The sequence below is a fragment of the Erpetoichthys calabaricus genome, chromosome 4, assembly GCF_900747795.2.
Source record: "Erpetoichthys calabaricus chromosome 4, fErpCal1.3, whole genome shotgun sequence".
Lineage (NCBI taxonomy): Eukaryota > Metazoa > Chordata > Cladistia > Polypteriformes > Polypteridae > Erpetoichthys > Erpetoichthys calabaricus.
This window is the reverse complement of record NC_041397.2, coordinates 228395978-228422753: the sequence shown is the minus strand read 5'-3', so window position 1 is coordinate 228422753 and position 26776 is coordinate 228395978. Positions and strand designations below refer to the sequence as shown.

The 26776-nt window shown below is 36.8% G+C and overlaps 1 protein-coding gene across 3 annotated transcripts in view; it reads left to right on the top strand.

The window, feature by feature from the left end:
• LOC114651221 (cytoplasmic dynein 2 heavy chain 1) overlaps nucleotides 1-26776 on the top strand; it is a 462099-nt gene that overhangs the window by 79187 nt on the left and 356136 nt on the right. For all 3 annotated transcript variants that reach the window (XM_051926883.1, XM_051926882.1, XM_051926881.1), the window contains exons 20-32: nucleotides 2164-2279; nucleotides 2421-2548; nucleotides 8790-8939; nucleotides 10555-10760; nucleotides 10904-11059; nucleotides 11595-11709; nucleotides 13322-13492; nucleotides 13665-14047; nucleotides 15230-15362; nucleotides 16393-16510; nucleotides 23349-23461; nucleotides 23558-23671; nucleotides 24090-24240. In XM_051926883.1, coding sequence (XP_051782843.1) covers nucleotides 2164-2279; nucleotides 2421-2548; nucleotides 8790-8939; nucleotides 10555-10760; nucleotides 10904-11059; nucleotides 11595-11709; nucleotides 13322-13492; nucleotides 13665-14047; nucleotides 15230-15362; nucleotides 16393-16510; nucleotides 23349-23461; nucleotides 23558-23671; nucleotides 24090-24240 — 2054 coding nt within the window. The remainder of the gene's footprint in view (nucleotides 1-2163; nucleotides 2280-2420; nucleotides 2549-8789; nucleotides 8940-10554; nucleotides 10761-10903; nucleotides 11060-11594; nucleotides 11710-13321; nucleotides 13493-13664; nucleotides 14048-15229; nucleotides 15363-16392; nucleotides 16511-23348; nucleotides 23462-23557; nucleotides 23672-24089; nucleotides 24241-26776) is intronic.

The window sequence follows — 26776 nt, the reverse complement described above, 5'->3', positions numbered from 1 at the left end:
TAAAAGCACACGTTTATTTGATGTTTGGACTAAAGTGTTCACACATTATACACTTCACGTCATTATTAGTATAACATAGAAAACATTTCTGCTTTAGGTATGTGTTCAGCATTTCTTGCCTCGCATTTCCTTTCATCCTACACTTACACAGATCATTGTAGACACGTAACACACATGAAATATATGTATTCCAAATGACATATTATTTACTCTATACAACTCCAAGCACCTCACACTCAGAGACTTGAGCTGGGAGAAGTTTGTGACTGACTTCAGATCTGTTGGGGGATGGGATAGCTGGCTGCTTGTGCTGATCGACACATTTGCAAAACAAAAGACTCTGATGAGGAGAGGTGCAAAGGAATTTAAGGTGGTCTGGGGTTACGAGTTTTTTTGTAGGCTTCAGGGATTCTAGTGTTAAAAGTAAACAGTACCTATAAGGAATGGTAATGTACAGGAAGTCCTAATGTGCTCAGAGCGGTTGTAAGAAAGCAAACTCCATTTGTTGGTATAGAATTTGCTTAAAATCACTATTTTTCTCCTTTTCCAATTTCAACAATTTGAAAGTCTCTCAAGAATTATATGTTTCACTAGTAAAGTAACAGAAATACAAATTGTCTTGCATTGATCAATCTTAATGTCTTCTCTTTTATGCTTTGTGATTTCCCTTAAAATTTTTTTTCCTCTGAACTAAAGTGCTTTAATTTTTAAAAGTACTAAATGCAAGTGGGCAAAGGAGTTCTGACTTCCTCTTCAGTTTGTTAAGATTAAGAATGTTCTTCATTGGTGTAACACTGGATGCATCAGGTTTGCTACTCTTTACTAAATGTCTGTTTCCACACAGAAAAGCTTCTTTACCACAATAATTCCTCAAAATCCTTTACCACTGCTGCAGGTAAATGCCATATGGACATGTAGTTTTCCAGTTATACAATAAACATCATAACATCTTCATTATCAAGCTCAATTATAATGTCTCTTCAGAATGGTGACAGTGGTACAATTCCAAAACGAGTACACACGCTCACATATAAAAAATCTTGTTACAAGATCTAATAGAGTGTACAAAGTCCAGTACAAAAACAGACATTTCAAAGTTTCCATAGTTCTTTGCAAGTCAAGAAGTGAAGCATAAAATGGGTGAACATTATAGGAAGAGATGAAAACTTAGTATAAAAGAATTAGCACAGTAGCTTTTATCTAGAGTCATAAAACTCAAGAAGTTATGGATATCTACTCCTTCAAAATAAACGTGATTTATACAATAATGAATATTTTGGCAAACAGCACTTTTGATAGTTTTTTCAAATAGTATTTTATAAATTTAGATTCCTAAAGCATGTCAAAATAGTTGAATTTGCATTTAATACCTTATTCTATTGATCTTCTAGAATTACAGAAAACTCTACATTTATTGTTTTCCTTTGTTTTTCATATTATTTATTAGTGGTCAAAGCATGTTTATTCCATTATTTGAAAAAAAAAAAGGAAATTTAATTACAGTAGTAGGAAGTGAACGTAAAAAACATATAATAGTCAACCAATATTTAAATTTAATTGGGAGTTTAAATGTAACAGGTTCACCCATTCTATTGGATTTAACTATTTTACATCAGAAGAAAACAAGACAGCAAAGCATATAGTAAACTAAAAGTATGCGTAAAATCTTTATGCTCAACCTATAAAGTTAATTAATATCTTTGCAATGTTGAATCTCTTTTAAGGATTTGCTGCCTTTTTCTTTTCCCATATTTACTGCATTTAGTACATATGTGCAAGCTATACTGTATTTGCAAAGTTTTTTCTAAAGTTTTATTTTCTTTTAATACGTTTATTTTAATAACGTTGATTTATGCTTCACTGAATCACATCATGATGGAAAATTATTTTATCCATTAGCCTAAAAGATTTTTCTTAAGCAGGATGATCATTGTTGTGTGAAAGCATCTGATGCAATTACTGAAGATCATTACAATCCATGAGTGCTGAAGCAGACTTATTACACTTTAAGGCTTTAAATAGATTTGCCGGTTTTAAAGTAATTGAGTTTTTTGTTCAGACAACAGTAAGACATTTTCCTTTATGTCTGTTTGTGATTTATGATCAAACTGAATGCCTTAAAATTAACTTTTTTTTTCTAATTCTTTGTTTTGTGTCGCACAGTACAGAGAGGGTGGACTGTATCACAATTAATTGCAACCCTGTAAAGGCAGTGATTGATGATTTATTTCAGAGGTTATTTGACGCTCTTCTTGTGTCTTTGAAGAAATCAATTCAAGGTAAAATATAGGATTTGGATCAATTGAATACATAGTATAACATACCACTTTACAGAATTAATTACAAGGAATTATTATTCATTATACATTAATATAAGGAAAATTTTATTCTGAAAAAATCAATCTTGGTATTTTTTTTAGCTAACATGCAAGACATTGACACATTTGTTAGCCAAGCAATGGAAGAGCTGTCATCCAGACCTCAAACTGTGGACGAAATTGGTCTGGCAAATTCCAAGCATGCAGAATTGCAAATTAAGAAACCTGAAGTAAGATATTTTGTTTAGCTATCTTTTCATTTTTCATTTGATTAAAAATAATTTGCTTTTATTGAAGGACTAGGAATAATTGTGAAAAATGTTAGGTTTCTTTAAAAGTTTAGGAAAATGCAGAAAAAAAATTATAATTTTGAACTCACTGTTCAATGATGTTTTTATTATAGTTTTTTTATTTACATTATTTAAATACAGTAGATCATGTCTAACGGTCCGAGATACTTTTTTTTTTTTTTTTTTTTTTTTTTTTTACAAAAACTGAGCAACAGTGTGAAACAGTTTTTAGAAATCTTTCTGTTTGATGCTTATTTTTCTGACATTTTGTTTATAGTATTTTCTGTGCCTACCAATAGTTTTTTTAATTTATTTTTAGTCTTGGTATTTTTTATTTTTATGTAAAGTGGTTTGACGTTTTATTTGTTATCAAAGTATGGTAATATGCCGTAATGAAAATGTGATGTCTCCTCTGGTGAATATTTTTTAGTACGAAAATTTTATTACACCTTTTAATACAACTGTGAATTTGCTTTTTTTGTTACGGTTCTGAGACCTCATTTATAAAGCTTGTGCACACGTTACCGAACGAAACCCAATTTTAAGAACAAACTAGTTTAAACTAGGCCAAACCAGTTTCTCCGAAATGCAATATAACAAATTGGTTTGGCCTAGTCTAAACTACATTATCCTGAAATCAATGTAGAGCTCCCAGGACAAACTGATTTGTCCTAATCTAAACTAGTTTGGCCTGCAGTCGCATTTTCCTCTATAGGATAAACCACTTTGGCCTATTCAAAGCTTACATTTTGTGCATTCCCTTTATAATCTGTAGGATATAGAGACAAATTAAGGGGAATATAAATAAATAAATATTTATTTTTTTATTTACAGTTTTAAAGGCAGTGTTGCCTTTTGTTAAAAAAAAAAAAAACACGTTACAAAGTTGCAGATGCAAACATGCTGCAAACATTCAAAACAATCAGTTCAAACAGTCTACAATACACTACATTAACACAAAACGAAAAGAATTACTCAAACATAATAGTGTATTGCAATGCAAGCCGGCACATATATAATAAAAAAAATACATTAAAGTAATAAAATAAGAGCAAATGAAATATGATTGACACAATAATCATTATAAAAATATTTGTAAAAGTTAACCACTGAGATTATTCAATTTTATCAGAATATCAATCACATACATTTAAAAGAAATATAGATTATTTACATGCAGAAAAAAAATTAAAGTACACATTATAAAGGTACGTAAGTAAAAAACATGTATTGATGCAAGTTATAATAATTAAAATAAAATATCAGTAGTCTATTAAAACGTTCAAAATAAAATTTACATGTAGAATATAGAAATTATCACTTATTATGCAGTTGCTACATTTACAGTATTTACTTTTTATTACATGGTAAGTGGCATTTTGAGTCGCAGAGTATTGATTTCTTCTTACAGACACCTGTTGCACCTAATGTAACCTTGCCTTCTCCCGAATGAATGTTTGATCACTGCAGTTCTCAATGGAATCTCATTCCCCTGATTTGCTTCCTCCTTATGTATGAATTTCTTTACATAGAAGTCAAACTCCGTTCTGAATAAAATAAAAAAATAAAATCGCAATGAATTGTCTTCTTCTTCTTCCTCTTCTTCTTCTTTTTCCTGTGCTCAGTGTTCCTCATGGGAACATAGGGAGACTACCAGAACCTGTTAGAGGTCTTAATTGCCTATAGAGAATCGAGGATGCAGAATGACTGGCTCAACAATCCCAAAGATAACAGTTTAGCTGGTGAACTTAGACCTGTAGAACAATTTCTACAAGTCACCCAGGTCTGTCTCCATCCTACTCAGAATTTTAAAATGTTAATATTAATATGTGTATTGTTCTGATGAAGAAAATAAAATTATTCCCTAAAATTAAATAATAAATAAATAAATAATAATATGAGCATAATTACCTACAGTATAGTTTTCACAGAATGCCGTATTTGGCACCAATCTTGTAAAATCCATCAAAATTTGTCTGAAGAACGACTCTAATAACATTTCTAAGATCTCCTTTGGCTTTGTCTACACCGGGGATGGGAATGATAATGTTGTCTGCAAGGTTGGCGGATGTGACTTATCAGAAGTAGTTTTCATTTTCTTAGATTGGTTTTCGAGGTTTTCTATAGTTATTGTTCCTTACAATTGAATGTCTCTTAATTAATTAATAATAATAATTTTTTTGCATTTATATAGCGCTTTTCTCACTACTCAAAGTGCTTAGCAATTGTAGGTTAAGGGCCTTGCTTAAGGGCCCAACAGAGCAGAGTCCCTTTTGGCATTTATGGGATTCAAACCGGCAACCTTCCGATTGCCAGTGCAGATCCCTAGCCTCAGAGCCACCAGTCCGCCTATATTGCAATAGAGAAAGGATTGTCAGCTTTTAAAATATTTTCTAATTCTGGTTACTTTTCATTCTTGTTTTCATCATCATCAAATTTTTGAAGGTCCTCCTCATCCTGAATTTCTTCATGTGCAGTACACCCTCGAAATTCGCAGGGGTTATGTTCTTAGAGCACTGCGAATTGTGTAAAACTGCAAATCATGGATGTGGTTAAAAAAATGCCCATTTTTATAGTTTAAACCCTAAATATGCCCCCAAAACACTTTAATTTCATTTCAACCTCAGCTTAATGCGTTACCTAAAAAAAGAATGTAAAGGTAAACCCGTATACTGTACAGTACTGTACTGATATGTCACCTGCAGTGCTAGAATGTAAAATACCGATGTTACCGCTATATGTACTGTAATTCATGCAAGTGTGTTTTCATTGCCAGAAGCTTTAGAAGGTGCAGGGCGTTTCGACGGCATCTTGGGGCTTTAACCCTTAAACTGCCACATACTTGGGGGTTAATGCATCCCTGGATGGATGGAAAAATGGAACACATTTTTTTTTCATGCAAAGAGTATCACAATTACTGCAACACTGATCATTTTACACACTGCCAATGAACTGCAAAAACTATTTAAAAAAACTACTGGAACAATATGTACAAGGTGCAACTGACGCCATTGATGAAATTCAGTAAATCACTGAACCAACTGCGCTTGAACTGGCTGCACACAGGCACGCGTAAATGCAGATGCTGGCAGGCTAGTCTAGTGCAGCAGCTGAATCCCAGAGAGAGTGAGGCTGCAGTGCTGCAGAGGTCGGCAGTGGTAATGAGCTGGCTGCTCAACGAATGTACGGCATTGACTGATCAGCTCCAGCGTGCTGGTAGATTGCACTGGTACCTGACAATAGCTGGTTGCGGCGTTCAATGAATGTACATCACCGAATATACTCTGCTCCTATGTGCTGGCAAATTGCACTGAGAAACAACTATAGCCGGTTGCGGAGGTTTAAGGAATAAGAAGAACAAAACAGAAAACATGAGAACACTCAGCTGGAGATGCATCACAGGGCAGTAGTCAATCAGCAGCAAGGAGAAATGAATAATGCTGTAGCGGTCCGTTGCCACTAAGATTCACACTGTCGAGAAGACGGTGATTTATTTATTTTTATGGAGGAAATTCCAGGGACACGCACCCAGCCTTAATCCGACCCACATGCACTCACAAACAGAGACAAAAACAAAGCAAATAGCAAATAAAGGATGTAATGAAAACAACGATACCACCCCTATTCCCCTTACGGCAATTATACATTAAAAATAACAAAGAACCAACAAAACACACACGGTAAAGTCCATGAAAAACGGCAACGGATGAAATGTAATGATGAAGATAGATAGTCCAGAGATCCGCACGTGGAATGGGAATGTAAAGATAGTCCTACCGGTAGTTCCTGACATGGTGAAAACGGGTGGACGGGTTCAGGAGTGCTCTTTTTTTCACAGGATAGCAATGAATCCACTTACGGTCCTCATGTACATAGGCAGACGGCAGACAATCCAGACCACAACCACAAAATGATCCAGGACAAAACGAATAAGTACAGGTAACCCAACAGAAGGCAGGCAGATTATTAGTTAGGTTCTAAGGAAAAATCCGTGAACGACTGAGGCCGTGAACCTTGAACCACATCTTTGCAGGGATCTACTGTAATTCTGAAGGCAATGAAATTGTAGAGAGACCTACTCTCTGTTCAGTGCCAAACATGGCCTTATAACTCAACTGTTTAATCCCAGAATGGAATGCTTGATTCTCCATAAACTGTATGTACCTCAGCCCTTCCATCCAGTTTGTTGTGTAGTTGTCCTTCAACCAAGAACTGAGCATATTCTCAATTTCTTCATTGGTTTTTTCGACTGATCCTTGGCTCTGGCTGCGGTTTCTCATGTACAGTTTTAAACTTGAGCCACAGACTTGTGAGTTCAGAAATAACATGATTCACAAATTCTCATCCGTTGTCTGGCTGCAAGATGCACAGTGCTCCTATTATTAAGAATATGTCTTGGATTCCAATGGACCAAAAAAAACCAAATTTTGTCTAATGGTCTTGATAGACCATCACAAATTTGAATTTACAGACTGGTTGAGTGTGGAAGTCAATAAGATCAAATTGGCACCTACTGCTAATTTCTGAGTGCAGAATTGGCTTGGAAACCAACCCATTTTTCTTTTGTTCTCTGTCCCAGAGGTTCTTAGCACATAGACAAAAACATGCATATCATTTCCTTTGTGATATTTGAAAACTTTTTAGAAGTTTTAGCCAACATTCTATCATGACCACCATGACCCACCGCCACATGGGCTGCATAGATGACATCATATAGTTCATCAGCTGAGTTTTTTTTATATCTCCGATTTCCAGTACATTAAATCCTTTCTGCTTTTTCAGCTTCCTCCATCTCTTATATAAGTTCTAAATATTTCCCTTTTGTAAGCACATTAAAATGAGTTGATTTTTCGCTTTCAAAATCTTTGTCAAGAATCTCTCTCTCCACTCCCTTTGATATCTTTGTCCACTAGTTGAAGCCTTATCCATAACGGTGAGAAACACAAAAAACAAAGAGAATAAAACAAACAAAACAAACACGCATGAATGAAATGAATAAAATGCACACAACCAAACACACAAGAATGAAATAAATAAAATCCTCAAACACTGTGTAAATTTTTGTCTCACTGTGGAATTGTGGGGATGGGGGTGTCAATTTGCAGGATCACAAAATCACACAAATCAGGTTTGACTAGGCCAAACTGGTTTAGAGGAAAGGCCAAACTAGTTTTGACCAGGCTAAATCTGTTCTCTTAGGTGCTCTACATTTTTTTCAGGAAAATCTAGTTCGAACTAGGCCAAACCAATTCATCTTATCGTGTGTCAGACAAACTGGCTTGGACTAGTCTCAACTAGTTTGCCCTAAATTTGGGTTTGGCAGGTAACTTATGCAAAAAAATCCTTCCATGCAAATGTCTGTCTTTATAAAAGAAAAGATGATGGGAGAACATGCATATATTTATGGCAACTCTGATTCATCTATATGCAACATTTCAGAGAAACTGGAAAATAACACTCTTGATCAAGTAGGGAGATGCAGGCAAACCAGCTAAATGACAGCTCATACATATAATAATTCATATCACCCAGCCGTTATTATAATGTGGATTGAGTTGACAAACGTGTTACACAGTAAAAGTGATGAATATTATTCACAGACTGTATTTTAGTTCCCTTTTAAGAGAGCCAATTGTACATATTTGCACTAAAGAACATTTATGGCTTTTCTTTAGTTTATATTGGCTACTTGTCTCTTCTCAGAGAAGTGGCTGACAGGTTAGGAGTATCTCAGCCAAACTTCACTACATCATGTCTGCTGTGCTGGAAGCCATTAACTAACTAGTGAGGTGCTATATCCAGTTTTCATGTTGTGTCTGTGCACATACATAAGACATAATCCTGAACAGGGTTGTGGAGCCTATCCCAGCAAGCATAGGGCACAAGGGAGAAACAAGCCCCTGGACAGGATGCCAGTCCATTGTTGGAAAACACATGCATACATGAACACAACACACACCCACTCTGTCTAATTTAGCTTCACCAATCCACTTAACCTGCATGTCTGTGGACTCTGGGAGGAACCGGAGCACCCAGAGGCAACCCAGGCAATACAGGGAGAACATGCAAACTCCTGGGATGTGAGCACTGATGTCCCTTACTGCTAGGTGTTACCAGATCATAAAGTATATATTGAGTTATTAATGACTCTTGAAATAAACAAATATGTTTTATTGCCTAGATTTTGCCTTTATTTCAAGAGGCAGAAGATAAAAATCGCCTCTTACGGTCTGTAGCTGGTGGAGGCCTTGAAACCATCAGTACTCTAAAGGCAAAATGGGATAAATTGGAACTTATGATGGAAAGTCATCAGCTTATGATTAAAGAGCAGGTATAGTATATGCATATCAGGTCTGAAGCCATTAATCTGTTTAAACTTTTAATGTTTATTGAATATATACTGTATATTTTTTTTACAATGTAGGTTGTTGTTGTTTATAAAGTAGTGTATTTTACAAACATTTGGATGTGCACGATTGGTAGAATTTATTATTATTTCCCTTTGATATAATAATTGTTTAACCATAATGACTTATGAAAGATGGAGATGCTCCCAAGTTTACTCTGTACTGAAATACTGCAGGGAGGCCAAAGTAAACAAGTAATGGAGTTAACACCCCACAGTTATATGTGCCTATAAAAAGGAAATATTTACTATTTTTATTTTGAACTGTAAAATGCTGCTTTTATATATACAGTACCAGAAGTAAATGAACAAATATAAAATTACAAGAAAAATATTTACTATTGGGCAATCAAAAAGAAATCCGTGTCAGTCATAAATGTCTCATTAGACAGTTTATGTTTTGGTGTTCTGCTATTGGGATTTAGTGAATATTTGAATATAACATACAGTAGACACAAGCAGGATTCTGAATGTAAAACAAACTAGTTTGTTATTTTATATAAAAACATTTATAAGTGCCTTATGAGTTTACAGATTTTTAGGATCATTAATGTCACATGTACAGAGTACATTGAAATTCTTACTTGCAGGTACTAATCAACATGCAACACATGGTAATGTTCCAGTGTCCGGATTAGTTGCTATAACAACCTTACCTCAACTCCTCTGTCTTCTTTACCTGAGAAATCTCAGAACACAATTAACAACACTACCATTAGGAAACATATTAATTAAAACTTTTAAAGCATGTTTTAAAGCATGTACTACACAGCTTCATGTACAATGCAACTATAACAATGCAATATCAGGCTAACCAGCTTATCATTATTGTTATAAAATGGGGTGAAAGGTCATCATTTCATCACAACTCTGCAAATCTGAGTAATAGTTCAGACTAGAGTCACATTTCTGTGGACTTGCTGCATTTGTAGTAATGTTTGTAAAATGTTTAAAGTAGCATTGTGGAGGAAGGGAAAGAATGCTTGCCTTTCAGTTGCAGTTAGAAAATCAGAAGCTCACTTACTTTGTTGAGTAGATGTAGTTTCCTTTAGCCCACTGGGTAAAAAGCACTTTCTGACTTGGCAGCTCTGAGGTTTTGGCCAGCCTGTTGGTGTTAGGGCGTGAAACTGAAAGGGGCAAAGCCCTGAGTGATTTCTCTATCCTTGAGCAGCTTTCCATTGTTTCAATAGACTACCTTTTCAATTTACTAGTTTACTAGTTTTAATGGTATGTCCTGACTTAAATTATATACTGCATGTTTTGAGATTAATAGTAACATTCTGTATAGCAAGTAAACATTTAGCTTAATTTTTCATTCTGAGAATTATTCACCTCCCTCCTTTCATTGTTAACAGCCATTACAGTCAAATGTAATTTGCCTGTACAGTGAAATGTAATTTCTTATTGAGGTACTTTGACACTATGGACCCGCTTAATATAGCCATGCATGTTTACTGTAAATATAATGCACTGTTGTCATTGAAATGTGCATTTACATGTGCCATAAATGATAATTCATATCTTCCATTTAATTAAAAAGATTGAGGTCATGAAGGCAAATGTTGAATCCCGTATCAAAGTGTATGAACAAGAACTTGAAAAATTTAAAGCTCGCTGGGATCAGTTAAAGCCCAATGATGATGTTATTGAAACTGGCGACGAAGAAACTCTTCAAAAGTGTATTGAGACAATAAAAGAAAAAAGAGTTATATTTGATGAGCTTGAAAGTACAAGGAAAAAACTAATGTGAGTAAATTACAAAATTATATTTGATGCTTTTTCTTTTTAGCCTTGTGCTGAAAACATAGTAGTAATTTGCACAATAATGATTGGCTGCAGACAAATTTCATTTAAGATGCAAAATAATGCTTTGCAATTATTATTTGCAGAGAAGACTGTCATCATTTTGACTTGGAAGAACCTGATTTTTCTCTGGCAGATGAAATTGGAAAGGACATTCAAGACTTATCAGTGATGTGGTCATTCTATGAGGAATTTCAGAACGGTTTTACTGAAAAGACAAAGGAAGACTGGATTACTTTTCGGTTAGTTCCTCTTACATTGTTTAATCTCAAGCATTTTTAGTTAGGAATAACATAGGATTATATACATAGAAAAACATAAGTGTTCAGTTTGAATAGTCTTTAATGCTGAAACTCTTCTACTGCCTCTGGCATATTTCTTTAGAGCAAATACGTTCAATTGAGTTAGTGTTTCAATTCAATTTACTACAGTGCATTCTTATGTAATACTGCTTTGCAATCGTACAAATGTAATTTCACTAGTTTTAAACGCTGTTCTGTTTGTTGTATATTAATCTATGTATACATCCCCAAAGTAATTTTTTACCAATTTTAATAATTAAGTTGAATAATTTGCATATCTTAATTTTGTTTCTAATGACAGTTTTCATGATCCCTCAAGTAAATATGACGTAGACCTTAAAGTAATTTCAAGAACTGATAAAATGAAGTTTAATATATGAAGGTTATTAAATATAAAACTTTAGTACTAAGGAATTAATTATTTATGTATTAGTTAAACTCATTTTAAAATCAATTATAATGTTCTTGTTAACAGGAGTAAATATTACATTTTTGAAGAGTTTCTTTTAATGTGGCATGAGAGGCTAAGAAAACAAGAGGAGCAGACAATAATGACTGTGAAACTGCAGAAAAAAATTGATCAATACAAGGTGGGGTTATTTATGAAGAAAGTAAGCATTACAGTGGTTAGTGCATGAATTAGTTGACTCTAAAGAAGCCCTAGTGTGAGTGAGTGTTGGTGTGTGCTTGTATGGGCCCTGCAATGGTCTGGTGGCTTGTCTTAGGGCATTTCCTGCCTTGCTTCCCGTGCTGTGGGGATAGGCTCCATTTTCCTGTGACCTGCAGTTGGATTAAATAAGTTTGAATATGTATATTTATTTGTTCAGCTTTATTTTCTGACAATATAATGAATTATGGACTAATTATTAGAACATCCTTTAAAATTATGGTATATTTAAACCGAATAGCCAAATCAAGTACTATACTGGATACTATCCTAAATGTTTCTGTACCTAATTGGTCTTAATGACGTTGTTTCAACGGTTAAAATATTTCAAATTTTGACTTTTTGTGTGATAAATGAAAGATTTACTTAAATTGTCAGGAAAGTATTTTCAAATAATAATCTTTATAGTTAGGCAGTCTCTGGTTTCCAGAGCCTATCTTGGCAACACTGAGTGCAAATCAGAAAATAACTCTGGACATGGTACCAGTTCATCACATGGCCCACTTACAGATACATCCACATTTGCACTTATACTGGGCCAACTTGGAATGGCTAATCATTCTAGCATGGATGTCTTTGGGGATAAGGGAGAGAGATCAGAGGAACTGGAGGAACTCTCATACAGACACAAAGAGAACATGCACACTCCACATGATCAACATCCGGGGATAGGATTTCAGCCAAGGTTGCTAGATCTTTGAAACAGCTGCTTCCATTGCACTAATGATTTTTAACTATCAATGGTTTTGTCACCTTAGAAACATGTGGTTAATCAATTACAGTAAAAACTTTGTTTAAACTATAATATACTTGAAATCTATTGTTATAAGTTATTAAACCTTCGCAAATTCACATAGCAAGTGTTCAGTTTGATCTGACAGCCTTTAATGCTGAAATTCTTCCACAGCTTCTAGCATATTAGTTAGGGTCAAATTTGTTATTGTGGCAACAGGGAAATATGCACATGCTGTAAACATGGTAAAAAAACAAATGGGCGTATATTTATAAAGTATAATTATTTATAGAAGTATTCGAGCAGATACTAAACCTAAAGATTCCTATATTTTTTATTTGTGCAAAAAAGGTAAGTATATAACTTTGTCTGAGCTATGTCTTTAATCAGACTCTTTTTATCTATTATTATGACCTAGATGCAAGAATATTTGAAATTCCAAGACATTTACAGACCTTTACTCACAACAACATGTCTGTTTGTACTAGACTACCTATACATGATAGGTAGCATACTATAGTTTATTTTAAATTACATAAATGATTGGTGGCACAGTAGTGCAGGATTTATTTATTGCTGCCATGTCGGAACTCCTGTGTCCTAGGCTCAGGTCCTGTCCCTGTTTAGTCTAAGAGGTTTTTCTCTTTACACTCCAGTTTACAACAACTCAAAGCCATACATATTAAGTTAATTGTATATGGGAGAGTGCCTGAGATTTGGCTGACTCTCAACCCAAAGTTTCCATTGAGTTGGCTGATTCTAAACGCAAATTTTCTAATTTTCCTTTAAACTTTTTTTGCAGTTAGTGGTTCCTGTCTTAAAGTATGTCAGAGGTGAAAATCTTTCTTCAGATCACTGGCTAGACCTCTTCCGTCTCTTGGGGTTACCCAGAGGCACCACTCTGGAAAAACTTTTGTTTGGAGATCTGCTCAGAGTATCAGATGCCATCATTGCAAAGGCAGCAGAGCTAAAAGTATGTTTTCTGCTTCTTTTTAATACATTTCAATAGCTTGATCATAACAAAGTGATGATAGCTCACATAGTTATTTTATATAGTATATTTTTTTACTCACTTTCAATAACTTAAAGGATTTGGTAGATTGAACCTCATTTAAAGTTCAGTGTTATGTTCATTATCATTTCAGGATCTGAATAGCCGTGCCCAGGCTGAAGTTACTATACGAGAGGCATTACGTGAACTTGAGCTTTGGGGAGCAGGCACAGTTTTTACGTTAACTGATTATGAAGACAGTCACAACAAAACCATCAAACTCATCAAGGACTGGAAAGATATAGTTAATCAAGTGGGAGATAATCGCTGTCTCCTACAGTCTTTAAAAGATTCTCCCTATTATAAATTCTTTGCTGACAAAGTGTCGTTATGGGAGTCAAAGCTAGCTGAACTGGATGAGTACCTACACAACTTGAATCAGATCCAAAGGAAATGGGTTTATTTAGAGCCAATTTTTGGTCGTGGAGCTCTTCCAAGAGAGCAGGCCCGATTCAAGAGAGTTGATGAGGATTTCAGGTAAGAATTCATTGCACAGTATCCCCATAATCCTTCAGAAATACATTTTGCCTTTTAACCTACAGTATTGGTTAATCAATTTAACAAAAGCTTATAGCTTTTTCTAATTATAAATCCTGTAGTCAAATGGTTTTATTCACTCATATTAAAATAGACATGCATTGTTATTTCATCCATCCATCTTTCTATTTCACAAGCTTACATTTTTTTCCAGTGACATTTGTAGACTGAGTCAATCCCAGTCAAATAAGTCAGGAACCAGCCCTGGAGAGAGCACCAGTCCAGGATAGACTTGTACAAATCCACACTCAATAAAAAACAGAGTAACTAGGAGATGCTAGCTCAACTTCTTTCGAACGTGAAAGAAAACCATACTACCTAGGAAAAACCTGTAGGCGTACAAGAAGAGTGTATCTTTTAAGTTTTAAATAACTGGTGAGAATCTGGATTTAATTAAAAAAGAGAAACTGTTTATTTGTTGTTTCATTAAAAAGGCAACACCAAGCATGTATCTATTCCTCCAATAATCCATTAATTAAACCTGCTTAATCTAACTCCATCTTCACAGGGAACTTGAACATATCCTGGCAGCACTCACTACAAAGCAGGGACCAACTCTACAGGAGGCATTACACATGGCAGGACACACACACACCCACACACTCTCTGATTCAATTTAGATTCATCAATTAGCCTGGCATGTACTATACATTTTTGCAGTATGGGAGGAAACCTAGGATGATTGAATAAAAACCTGTGTGGATATTCAGACTCCACAGAAGTGAATGCTAAGCCAGGATTCAGACACAAGCTTTTGCAGCTGATTGGCAGCAATATTAAACAAAAGTGATAGATGTGATGTGGAAAAGCCACTTCAAACTTGGTTATGTTATACTCTTCCAAGTGCTAACCTGATGCCTGTGGAGATGCTGCAATGTCAGCTGTTCTCTAAGTCATACGGATGTACATATTTGCAGATGGTTGGCAGCATAGTGGTCTGGCATTGTTGGTGCATCTGACTACAGCTGGTAATTACAAGTAGGGACAATAATATGTTGCTAATTTTTCTGTTGATACAATGCAATGAAAGCACAGGTTCCCACCGTGAATAATGGAATACGGCAAAGTTAGACTTTACAAAAGTTTTACTATTTTTTTTTTTTTTTTTTTTTGAAAATGTAGATCGATTATGGTTGATGTCCAAAGGGACAACAGAGTCACTTCACTTAATGCAAGAGCTGGAATCAGAAACTCTTTAATAACTATTTTAGATCAGCTGCAGAGATGCCAGAAATCCTTAAATGAATTTTTGGAGGTATGTCATTTTTCCTTTTCTTTAAATTGTGATATGGTTAAAATGTATACACTATGAAGAAGAACATTTTATTCATGGTAATGGTGATTTTCATTGATAATATAAACTAGGAAATGCTCTGATCTCTAGTCCACAAAGAAAGGTAGTTCCTGCACTTCTCATGAAACAAATCTTTCCAGATCACTCTGCTGAGGGTACTGCCACCTTTGACATACAGTAAGCTAACAGTGTGTATGACCGTCTTTTGCATTTGAAGTACATGACTTGTGACTGTGGGTGAAAATTTCTTTTCCTGTTGGTCTTTCCACTGCTTGCCATAAGAAGGATCCAAAACCCAAAAATGTGGAGGAGGAAGCCTGCACCTCCAAATCTTTGGTTGTGTCTGACTTTCTATTTTACTTGGAGTGTTTGAGTTTCATATGCAGCGAAAATGATGATTCAGTCTGTGCAATGTGATTTACGGTCAGCAAAGTTCACTGCTATTCTTTTCCTGTCAGCGAGGACATGTGCCTGTATTGCTGCTTGCTGTGAGAAGGACCTAAGGCCAGTTTAGTGGGTGAGGTAGCATGCACCTCTAATTCCTGGGTCGTATTTTGTGTACCCAACACATGGTTCAAGGCCTAGCAGTTTTGCAAGTTTTTGCATGACCCATAATACTTACAGTTTTTAATATATATAATGGGATGCCTTGAGAGAACCACTGCAACCTGTAATAATGGGAAAGGAACTGCTCCTGGCATCTGTCTTCTGCTGGTCCATCACTTATACAGTATTTCTCTGGCCAGGCAAGAAGTCATTCTTTCATCCAGAAGATATGCCCATCTGTTTTTCTATGGCACTAACTATAGATAATTGTAATTAAAATTAGTTATTTAAAATATACTGTCAAGTTGTAAAACTTATTTAATTAAAATGCATTTTTATTATATAAGTTTATTGTAATTAGGTTAAATGAGTGGTTAAGGGAAGTCAAATTTTATATTTTACTGTATTACAGTATAGCATAAACTGTGCAACTTTGTCTTTACAGGAAAAACGTTCAGCGTTTCCTCGATTTTATTTTATTGGAGATGATGATTTGTTGGAGATCTTGGGTCAAGCCACTAACCCTACTGTTATACAGTCTCACTTAAAAAAACTGTTTGCAGGTAAGACTTTATTTTAACTGAGAATTAGTATCTTAGTTCATTACCTACTGTATATGCTGATTGGCGTATATTGGTAAATGAATTATGCCAAACTGCATACTAGCTGTCCATGAGTTAATTTATTTAGTATCACATATTACATTGATTTTTGCTTTGGTTATTAATATTTTTTGATTGTAATAAATGCTGAGTATTGTTTGTTTGAAGAATTGTTGTGAAGTTTATTAAGGTCTCAAATAAAAAAATGTTAACTGCTAAATGAATACTAAACATTAAGCTGTCTTTCACAAGTTCTCTTTTTCCACTAATTCGTCTTTGGGAGCCAGATATTGTCCACATAGCAGCAATCAAAAGATAGGACCCAACAATGGATAAGATGCCCATCCACTTCAGGGCACATTTGTGAATACATCTGAAATCATTAACACCAGGCCAGCTAAATTCAATGTAAGCCTATAAATTGGAATGCTCTAAGGAAACCCACAAAATACAGCAGGGATGTGAATAAGAAGCACTGTTAAACACCACTATGTCACTGTGTTGCCTAACAAATGAATACGAAGGTATTAAGTCAAGTCAAGTTGGGGAGCATGTACAGTGCGTTGCCGCACCCACTACACAACAAAACAACTCGGGATCTTGGTTTGCAACCCTCCAGGCAGACACACGGTCCAGTCCCATCCTCTGGAAATGACCCTCTATCTGCCGCAGCCAGGTGTTACGTGGGTGACCCCTTGGTCTGGTCCAGCCACTAGGGTCCCCAACAATGAGGATCTTACAAGCTGGATTACCCTCGGGGAAACGCGCCACATGGCCGTAGTGCCGTAACTGACGCTCCCTCACAATGCAGGTAATGTGCCTCATTTGGGACTCCATGAGCAACCGCTCATTCGACACAAAGTCAAACCAATGGTACCCAAGGATTTTCCAGAGGGACACAGTACCAAAGGAGTCCAGTCTTCGTCTCAGGTCACTGGATAGTGTCCATGTCTTCTCAACCATATTGCAAGACAGGAAGCACCAGGACTCTAAAGACTTGGACCTTCATCCTTTGGCATAGATATCGGGAGCGCTATGCACCCCTTTGCAGCGACCTCATGACCCCCCATGCTCTCCCAATCTGTCTACTGACTTCATAGGAAGAGTCACCAGAGACATGAATGTCACTGCCCAGGTAAGTAAACCTCCCAACAAGGTCAACACTCTCTCCGCAAACAGACACACTGCTGATGGCTGTGCCCAAGAGGTCATTAAAGGCCTGGATCTTGGTTTTTATCCAGGACACTCGCAATCCCAGAAACTCAGACTCCTCGCTCAGTCTCTCAAGCTCCCTGATCAGAGCCTCCATTGACTCTGCGAAGATCACAGCATCGTCAGCAAAGTCAAGATCCGTGAACCTTTCTTCACCAACAGATGCCCCACAGCCGCTGAATCCCATGACCTTGCCCAACACCCAGTCCATACAAGCATTGAACAGAGTAGGAGCAAGAACACACCCCTGCCAAACTCCAGAATCCATCCATCCATTGTCTCCCGCTTATCCGAGGTCGGGTCGCGGGGGCAGCAGCTTGAGCAGAGATGCCCAGACTTCCCTCTCCCCGGCCACTTCTTCTAGCTCTTCCGGGAGAATCCCAAGGCGTTCCCAGGCCAGTCGAGAGACATAGTCCCTCCAGCGTGTCCTGGGTCTTCCCCGGGGCCTCCTCCCGGTTGGACGTGCCCGGAACACCTCTCCAGGGAGGCGTCCAGGAAGCATCCTGTGCCCGCCCCCAACTCCTCACCTGTGTCACTTTCGTCTGTGTACAGTCCACATGCACCTGTGAGTCACGTTGACTGTTCATTTTCCAAACATCGCCTCAGTCACTTTCATCTCTGCTACAGTCCACATGTACAGTGTCCATTTTAGGACATCCTCCTCCCTCCGAAAAAACTCCATCCTTCCTACTACCTTCGACAAAATAGTCCTCCTCCCTGCGAGGAATCCCCCGTCACCCCTCCTCCCTCCTTCCACCACCGTCCGCTCTCAGTTCTCCGATGTCCGTTTTCCGTCATCCACCCTCATATCTCCGTCATCCGCCTTCAGCTCTCCATCAAACCCCACACTCCCCCCGCCCCCCATCACGGCATTTTCGTTAATGAAGTGACGTAATACTCCAGCTCCACCTTCTTCACAAGTTCATTCACCGAATTATTTGTCAATTAGATTTCACAGTAAGATTTTACAGCACGACTCAAACGCGGGAACGAAGGTAAATGACGTTAATTGTTGAGTGTCTTTTAATACTATGTAAGCATACATATTAACACGTGTGCATTAAAACATATGCATTTACGGGGTGATTTCTCAGGCTTAAAAGCTCACCTTTTATTAAAAGGTAAATGCAAACTTTTTTCATTCTGAAGGGCACAAACCACGTCGGATTTCAGCCGTTAAACGCGCGAAAATTTTGGTACACCAGATAAATAAGCACAACATATTATCAGTTGTATTGTATGCTTACAAAACATATAGAAATGTGTTAATCGTTAACTAATAGTATGGGATGGTATTTTTCGACTCCGCTACAGATGCAGATGGAAACCAGAACTGCTTTGGAAAAATACAAACGCCTTACTTAGGACCGATCTGGAAGAAGGTAACGCAGCGTCTTGATTTAAACAATTCCATGTTTTGGTGGGTTTGCGTAGCTTTTTGTCAATATCTTTACACCTGTTTTTAAGGCTTATTGACTGAAAGGGGCTTTCATGAAAAAAGTTAGAGCTTTGCTACAGGATACACCCTCCACAAGTTGAGGAAGTAAAAATAAAAGTTATATATTTCTGTTTTATTTAAACCTTTTAAGTTTGTATGCGGGCGGCATGATGGCGCAGTGAAAAGTTGCCAGTTAAGAGACCTGGGTTCGCTTCCCTGCGTGGAGTTTGCATGTTCTCCCCATGTGAGCGTGGGTTTCGTCCGGGTACTCTGGTTTCCTCCCACAGTCCTGAAATCCAACGTGGTTTGTGCCCTTCAGAATGAAAAAAGTTTGCATTTACCTTTTAATAAAAGGTGAGCTTTTAAGCCTGAGAAATCACCCCGTAAATGCATATGTTTTAATGCACACGTGTTAATATGTATGCTTACATAGTATTAAAAGACACTCAACAATTAACGTCATTTACCTTCGTTCCCGCGTTTGAGTCGTGCTGTAAAATCTTACTGTGAAATCTAATTGACAAATAATTCGGTGAATGAACTTGTGAAGAAGGTGGAGCTGGAGTATTACGTCACTTCATTAACGAAAATGCCGTGATGGGGGGCGGGGGGAGTGTGGGGTTTGACGGAGAGCTGAAGGCGGATGACGGAGATATGAGGGTGGATGACGGAAAACGGACATCGGAGAACTGAGAGCGGATGGTGGTGGAAGGAGGGAGGAGGGGTGACGGGGGATTCCTCGCAGGGAGGAGGACTATTTTGTCGAAGGTAGTAGGAAGGATGGAGTTTTTTCGGAGGGAGGAGGATGTCCTAAAATGGACACTGTACACATGCACCTTTGAGCCACGTTGACTTATTGTTCTTTGCGGTTCCGGCTGCTTTTCTATATATAATCCACCAAGTCACTCGACCGTGGTAGTAGCGACGGGAGGTGTGTACAAAGGGCAGGGACTTAATCAGTGCGAGTGTATGACCCGCACTTACTGGGAATTCCTCGTTTGTGGGGAACAATTGCAAGCCCCGGTCTCCATCACGAATGGGGTTCAACGGCTTAGCCATGCCACTCAGCGCCAGGTAGACACACGTTGATCCATTCGGTGTAGCGCGCCTGCAGCACCAGACATCTAAGGGCATCACAGACCTGTTTCTGCTCAATCTCACGTGGCGGAAAGCCACTTGTCCCTCTAAGAAGTTGGATGCCGACCGCTCTTTTGTCGCGTAACTATTTAGCAGGAGGGAGTCTCGTTCATTATCAGAATTAACCAGACAAATCACTCCACCAACTAAGAATGGCCATGCACTACCACCCACAGAATCGAGAAAGAGCTATCAATCTGTCAATCCTCTCCGTGTCCGGGCCGGGTGAGGTTTCCTGTGTTGAGTCAAATTAAGCGAAATGCTGCACACCTGGTTTTGCCCTTCCGTCAATCGTCAATTCCTTTAAGTCTCAGCTTTGCAACCATACTCCCCCTGGAACACAAAGACTATGGTTACCCGGTTGGCTGCCCGGCGGGTCATGGGAATAACGCCGCCGGATCACCAGTCGGCATCATTTATGGTCGGAACTACGACAGTATGTGATCGTCTTCAAACCTCGGACTTTCGTTCTTGATTAATGAAAACATTCTTGGCAAATGCTTTCGCACACGCTCGAATTGTTGGTGGGCGGGGCTTTGTGAGTTGGTGGGCGTGGCTCTGTCTTGCGTGCGTCTTGCTTGCCATGGACTTAGTGAATTCTTAGAGTTTGTGGGCGTGGCTCTGTGAGTTGTTGTCGTATCCCATGGTCTTAGAGTTGGTGGGCGGGGTGCTGGTAAAAGTCAGGCATGCGGGCGGGCAGGCGTTCTCGTCCCATGCTCATAGAGTTGGTGGGCGGGTCTCTGTGAGTTGGTGGGCGTGGCTATGTCGTGCATATCCCATGGTTGTCTTGCGTGCCCTGTCGGCTGCTTAGTGAATTATATATATAGATATTGAAATAACATAGAAGAACATTAACTTGTTGAAAACTGTATCTTCTCCAATCCTATTTGTGCTGCATTTGGGGTGCAAATTCATTAAAAAAATGTAATTATTACATCTGTAGATCAAAATCTGACTTCTACCATTTTGTGCTAAGATTTTTCCAGACTGAATAATCATTTATAAGTTGTCATATCCAAAGTCTTCCAACCCAGCACACATATACATGTACACTTATAATCACTCTGAAAGTGTTCAGATAATGTTCAAGAAGGCCTAAAATATGTGTATATGTATATTATTAAGACAAGACATGAGGTACAGATAAAGAGTCTTGAAGGAACAAAATATCTGAAAACAGTCAGACCAAAAAAAATAAAAGATCTTAACCTTAGGCAAAGGATACACACTTTAGGAAGGTTGTCTTTCTACTTGATTTTGCCCAATTAAAAAGCTTATGAAACACCCCCTATATACAATCATGTGAAAAAGTAAGTACTCCTTATAAAAGTTTTTTCCTTTTTTAACAGATGTAGATGTATCAAGATTTGATTTTCATTTAAACAGTATCTTTAGGTAAAGGTCATGTAATTGAAAAAAACAACAATGAAAATTATTATGAATTTACAATAATGCATTCATTGAAAAATGAACAGATATGCTATTTCCATGTGTGGAAAAAATTAAGCACTCGCTTGATTCTTATAACTGGTATTGCTCTCTTTGGCAGAAACAACATTGACAGAAAGAAGGAGAAGTTTTATTCCTTCATGTAGAATTCTTTCAGCTGTGTGATGTTTGTGTGTCATCTTACATATACAGCCCATTTCAATTTCCCCCACATAATCTCACAAAACCCTCAATTTCTTTCTTTTCGGCCATTGTTTCGTAGATATACTGGTATCTTCAGGGTCATTGTCATATTGAATTGTCCACTTTCGGTTGAACCTCACCTCACATTATTCTCAAGTGGATTCTGTGATGGTGAGCTGTCCAGGCCCTATTGCACCAAAGCAACCTCAAACCATAACATTTGCACCACCATGCTTTATAGTTAGCATCAGGTTCTTCTTATCAAATGCTGTTTTTCGATTTTACCAAGCATGCATTCTGGTATTGTGTCCAAATAACTTTATTTATGCATTGTCTGTCCAGAAGTCGTTGTCTTTGCTTAGGTATTCATGAGCAAACTTTAGTCTTGCCCTGAAATTCAGGAGTTCTTAGATATTTCTTTTAGTGTCTCACATTCCGCTTTTATGCTTAACTTGCTAGGACGCCTGGTCTGGACAAATTAGCAGTTGTTTGAAATCTTGTTTGCTTTTGAGTATCTTACAGAATGATGTGTTTTAACTTTGTTTGAATATTTGGCCATTTTATTTCGGACACTGCTACAAATACTATATAATTAGTAGGCTAGTGTTTCATAATGCAGATGATGTTTCCAAGTTTAGTTTGGATTGAGTTATTCATTTTCAGTATCATACAGGCTTAATATCCTTTTGCACAAACCAACAGATGGAAGACACACATAAGGCACTTTCCCACTATAGAAACTTTGTTTTCAGTAACCAATGACATCCTGTATGATGTAGGCCCTGGGACACTTGCAAAGAAGAGTGATGGCAGTTTGAAATGAGGCATGATCCAGAGTTCATGGGGAACCCCTGCACCTTATTTTTCCAAAGAGATTGCAAATTCAGAGGGGAGATCTTCACCGATATCTCTCCAAAGTCTAAACTGATTTGTAAGATGGTGCCAATGCTTGTGGTCAACCAGTCAGTACAATTCATTGCCTGAACTCCACCCATGGTAGTTTCTGGTTTAATGAAAAGTGCATACCCTGAAGTAAGAGATGAAAAAAGTACCAGCAGTGGAAATGCTACAAAAGTTCCAGAGTTTCTAAAAAGTCTCTGGTTCCTGAAAAAAAGTTCCTGTGGAATGTGCCTATATGTACACACTCTAACATATCACATGGAAGTGGTGAAATCATGTTCAAGGCAGCCTGAAGCCCATAAATATGCTAAGAACTTGAAGTTAGCTTTTCACCCCATCAGAGTACTTTCCCTATGTAGTATTTTTGCTTACAGTATGTGTAGAACAATTAAAATTGCAAAGAAATAATGTTGATTAGAATGGGAACTGTTTTAATTATTTGTTTGGATATAATGTGGAGTTTTTGCTTATTTTTGATAGGTATCAACAGCGTGGATTTTGATGAAGACTTTCAGCATATTATTGCAATGAAGTCCTTGGAGGGTGAAGTGGTATCTTTAAAAAATAAGATTCGTGTGTCAAATGATGTTGAGGTATTCAGAATCAAAACACATTATGAACATTTTCTTATTCTAGGTCTTTTTATTTATGTTATGATATTTAAGTCATTGTTATGTGTTTTTCCCTAGGTCTGGCTAAGTGAATTGGCTGCTGAAATGAAGCAGACTTTGAAACAACTGCTAGTAGAGTGCATTGCAGCTGGCAAAAGAACTGGCATTGATCCTTCAAAGTTTCCATCACAGGTATTGTGTTTTTTTGGAAGGAATGTGAGTTTCTTCTTAGTACTGCATAAAAAATATACAATATACCTAAAATGTTTATGTTATGGAACATTGTCATTGGATAAAAGATTTTGTTTCATTCAGTTTGCTTAAATTTGGTTCTGCGCAATACAGGGTTGGCTACAAATGCTTTTGAGTTGGGTGTGCACTTAGAATGTTTATAGTCATCTTTAATTAGCACGTGCATGGACTAAAGCTAATGCAAAATTTATTATTGATATTAAAAAACAGATATTGCACCAATAACATATTCAAATTTTGAAATTTCAAGTATAGAAAAACTAATTCAATGTGCATGAGTAAACCTTGGATTTAGTGTTATAGTATTATGCACTTTACTTGGGTACAATTGTTCTAAATTGCAGTTGTTTTTCTTTAGATTCTTTGCTTAGCTGAACAAATCCAGTTCACAGAAGATGTTGAAAATGCCATAAAGGGTCAAAATCTCCAGCAGTTAGATGTGGAATTGATGGGTAAACTGGAGCATTACACCAGTGTAGGAAGCAGCAATGATGGTACCGGCAATACTGGTATGTCTTACAAAATGCATGTTTTGATAGTGGCAAGTTTAAGTATAAAAGTTACATTTTATATAGTGGTTAGATACCAAATAAATATAGTGCAATAAGGCAAACAACTTTTATATTATGTAATAGGGAGTACTAGCATTATTTTCAGCCCTGGTTAGAGTGCATGTTCAGCAGCTCAAATTTTGTACTGTATCAGTTTTGAGACATCTTTAAGTATTTTCACACTTAATGAGAAGAGAATCCATATCCATAAAGCTAACATGTGTCACTTTTTGCATCATAGAGAAGTGACACAATTAAGTACCTAGTAGACTGATAACTTGAGTTGGTGCAGTTATTTTATTGCTACAAAAGTGGAATTAATGGCGTACATGTTTTTTTTTTTTTAATTTTTTAAAATTAATTTTATTGTAATCATTCGGTACATATAGATCAATTTTTACAAAAAATAGGATTGAAAACAAATCAAACCCCACTCCTGAGAAGGAGAGCATGGCCAAAGGAGTAAAACTTAAGGCTTGTAAACATGCCTAAATTATTGAGTTTAATAGGGCAAAAAAAGATAAATGGAGAAGGAAAAGAAATGCAGAAATAATTATTTCTTCTTATTCTAAAATATTATTGATTAGATCCTGCCAGGTTTTAAAAAAATTCTGTACAGATCCCCTAACTGAGAAGTTTGATTTTTTCCAATTTCAAATTAGAAGATATTAGAGGAGAGTTAGGATTCTTCCAATTTAACAAAATCAGTCTGCGTGCCAAAAGTGTAGTGAATGCAATCACAGTTTGCTTGTCCTTATCCATTTCAAATCCATCTGGAAGAATACCAAACACAGCTATTAATAGGTTAGGAGGGATTGTGACACCAAGGCTGTCTGAAAGGCACTTAAAAATTTTGGTCCAAAATGTTGTTAATTTGGTGAAGGCCCAAAACATGTGACCCAGTGAGGCAGGAGCTTGATTGCAGCGTTCGCAGGTTGGATCTTGCCCTGGAAACATTTTGGACAGTTTTAAGCGAGACAGATGAGCTCGATATATAATTTTGAGTTAAATAATTCTATGCTTTGCGCATATGGAGCTCGAATGAATTCTCTGCATTGCTACCTTCCACTCATTTTCTGATATATTAATTAAGAGATCTTTTTCCCATTGTCCTCTTGGATCTTTGAAAGGAAGGGACTCTAATAAAATTTTATATATTGCAGAAATGGTGTCTAAATCCTCGAAGTTGAGCAGTATTTTTTCCAGCATGGTGGAGGGTACGAGATGAGGAAAATCGGGCAGGTTCTCTTTGACAAAGTTTCTAATTGGAAGATAGTGAAAGAAATGTGTAGCTGGAAGGTTAAATTTGGAATGTAATTGTTAAAAAAATTTAATTGATGCCATACTGTTTTTTTAGGTGTAGTTTCAATTTGTATGTTATAAAACCTTACATATTTTGCTTGAACTATGAAACAATTTTAAGTAAAAATGTACATACAGATCCATCTAAAAAGCAGAAATACTTACAAGAAAAATCACCATGTCTCCCTAACAAAAACTTTCCCCTTTGGAAAGGCAGAAATATGTTTGTAGATACCACTAATGCGTTTAAGAATTAAAAAAAGGCGTACATGTTTTTGTCCAATTTTGCAAGTATCATTGAAATATACAAAAGTAAACTGGCACACAGAAAAATAGTTACTAAACAGATCATTTGCAAATGCAAGAGTGAACCTCTGTTTCAATATTTGATGCTGTTATTATTTCTTTAGGCTGGTACATTTCTGAAAGTAAAGTTTTTGAAATATTGAAGTTAGCTGATCGTGAGATTCCAAGTTCAGAATAAGATGTAAATTTTATTAATAATAATGCATCCATTCATTTTGTGAACACATTTTTGTTTTAAAGCATGGTGGGGTGTGGAAACTTCAACAACTTGTGTAAAAGGCAGGAGTCAGCACTGAATTGGACACTGGTGCATCACAGCAAATGCATGTTATGAATGTCAAAAGTGTTCTGTGAAAAGTCTAGATGAGTTGAATTAGACAGACAAGAAGTAAATATGTAAGTGTCTTTACTGAAGTGAGGTCAAACAAAAAGAAGATCAGAAGCAATGACAGTGAAAAAATTGTTTTTCATAGTTCAAGGGTATTTCCCATATTGATAGTCATAATCAAAAACATTTTACTAAACGCTTTTCATGAACCAGGTTTTCTAATGTGTCACATTCCTTTGTTTTTGAACAGTTTATACATATTTCAAGTTGTGTTGCCTCATTTGTAAAGTGACCATAATGATGTAATACTACACATCATGTAACACATGTGTCAAATGCCTAGCAACATGTCATATCATAGATTCTTCAGAATGGCTATGTTCATAAAATAGAATGCATATTTTTACTATAGCTGCATGATCTAACTCTGTACAGACAGTCCAAGCAATTACTCTTTTCCTGGAGCACTAAGTCAGTATTATAAACAATCTCTTACCTAGCAACTCTAACAATAGGAAAAATAAAAATATATTCTTGCTCCCATCAAATGTTTTAGAT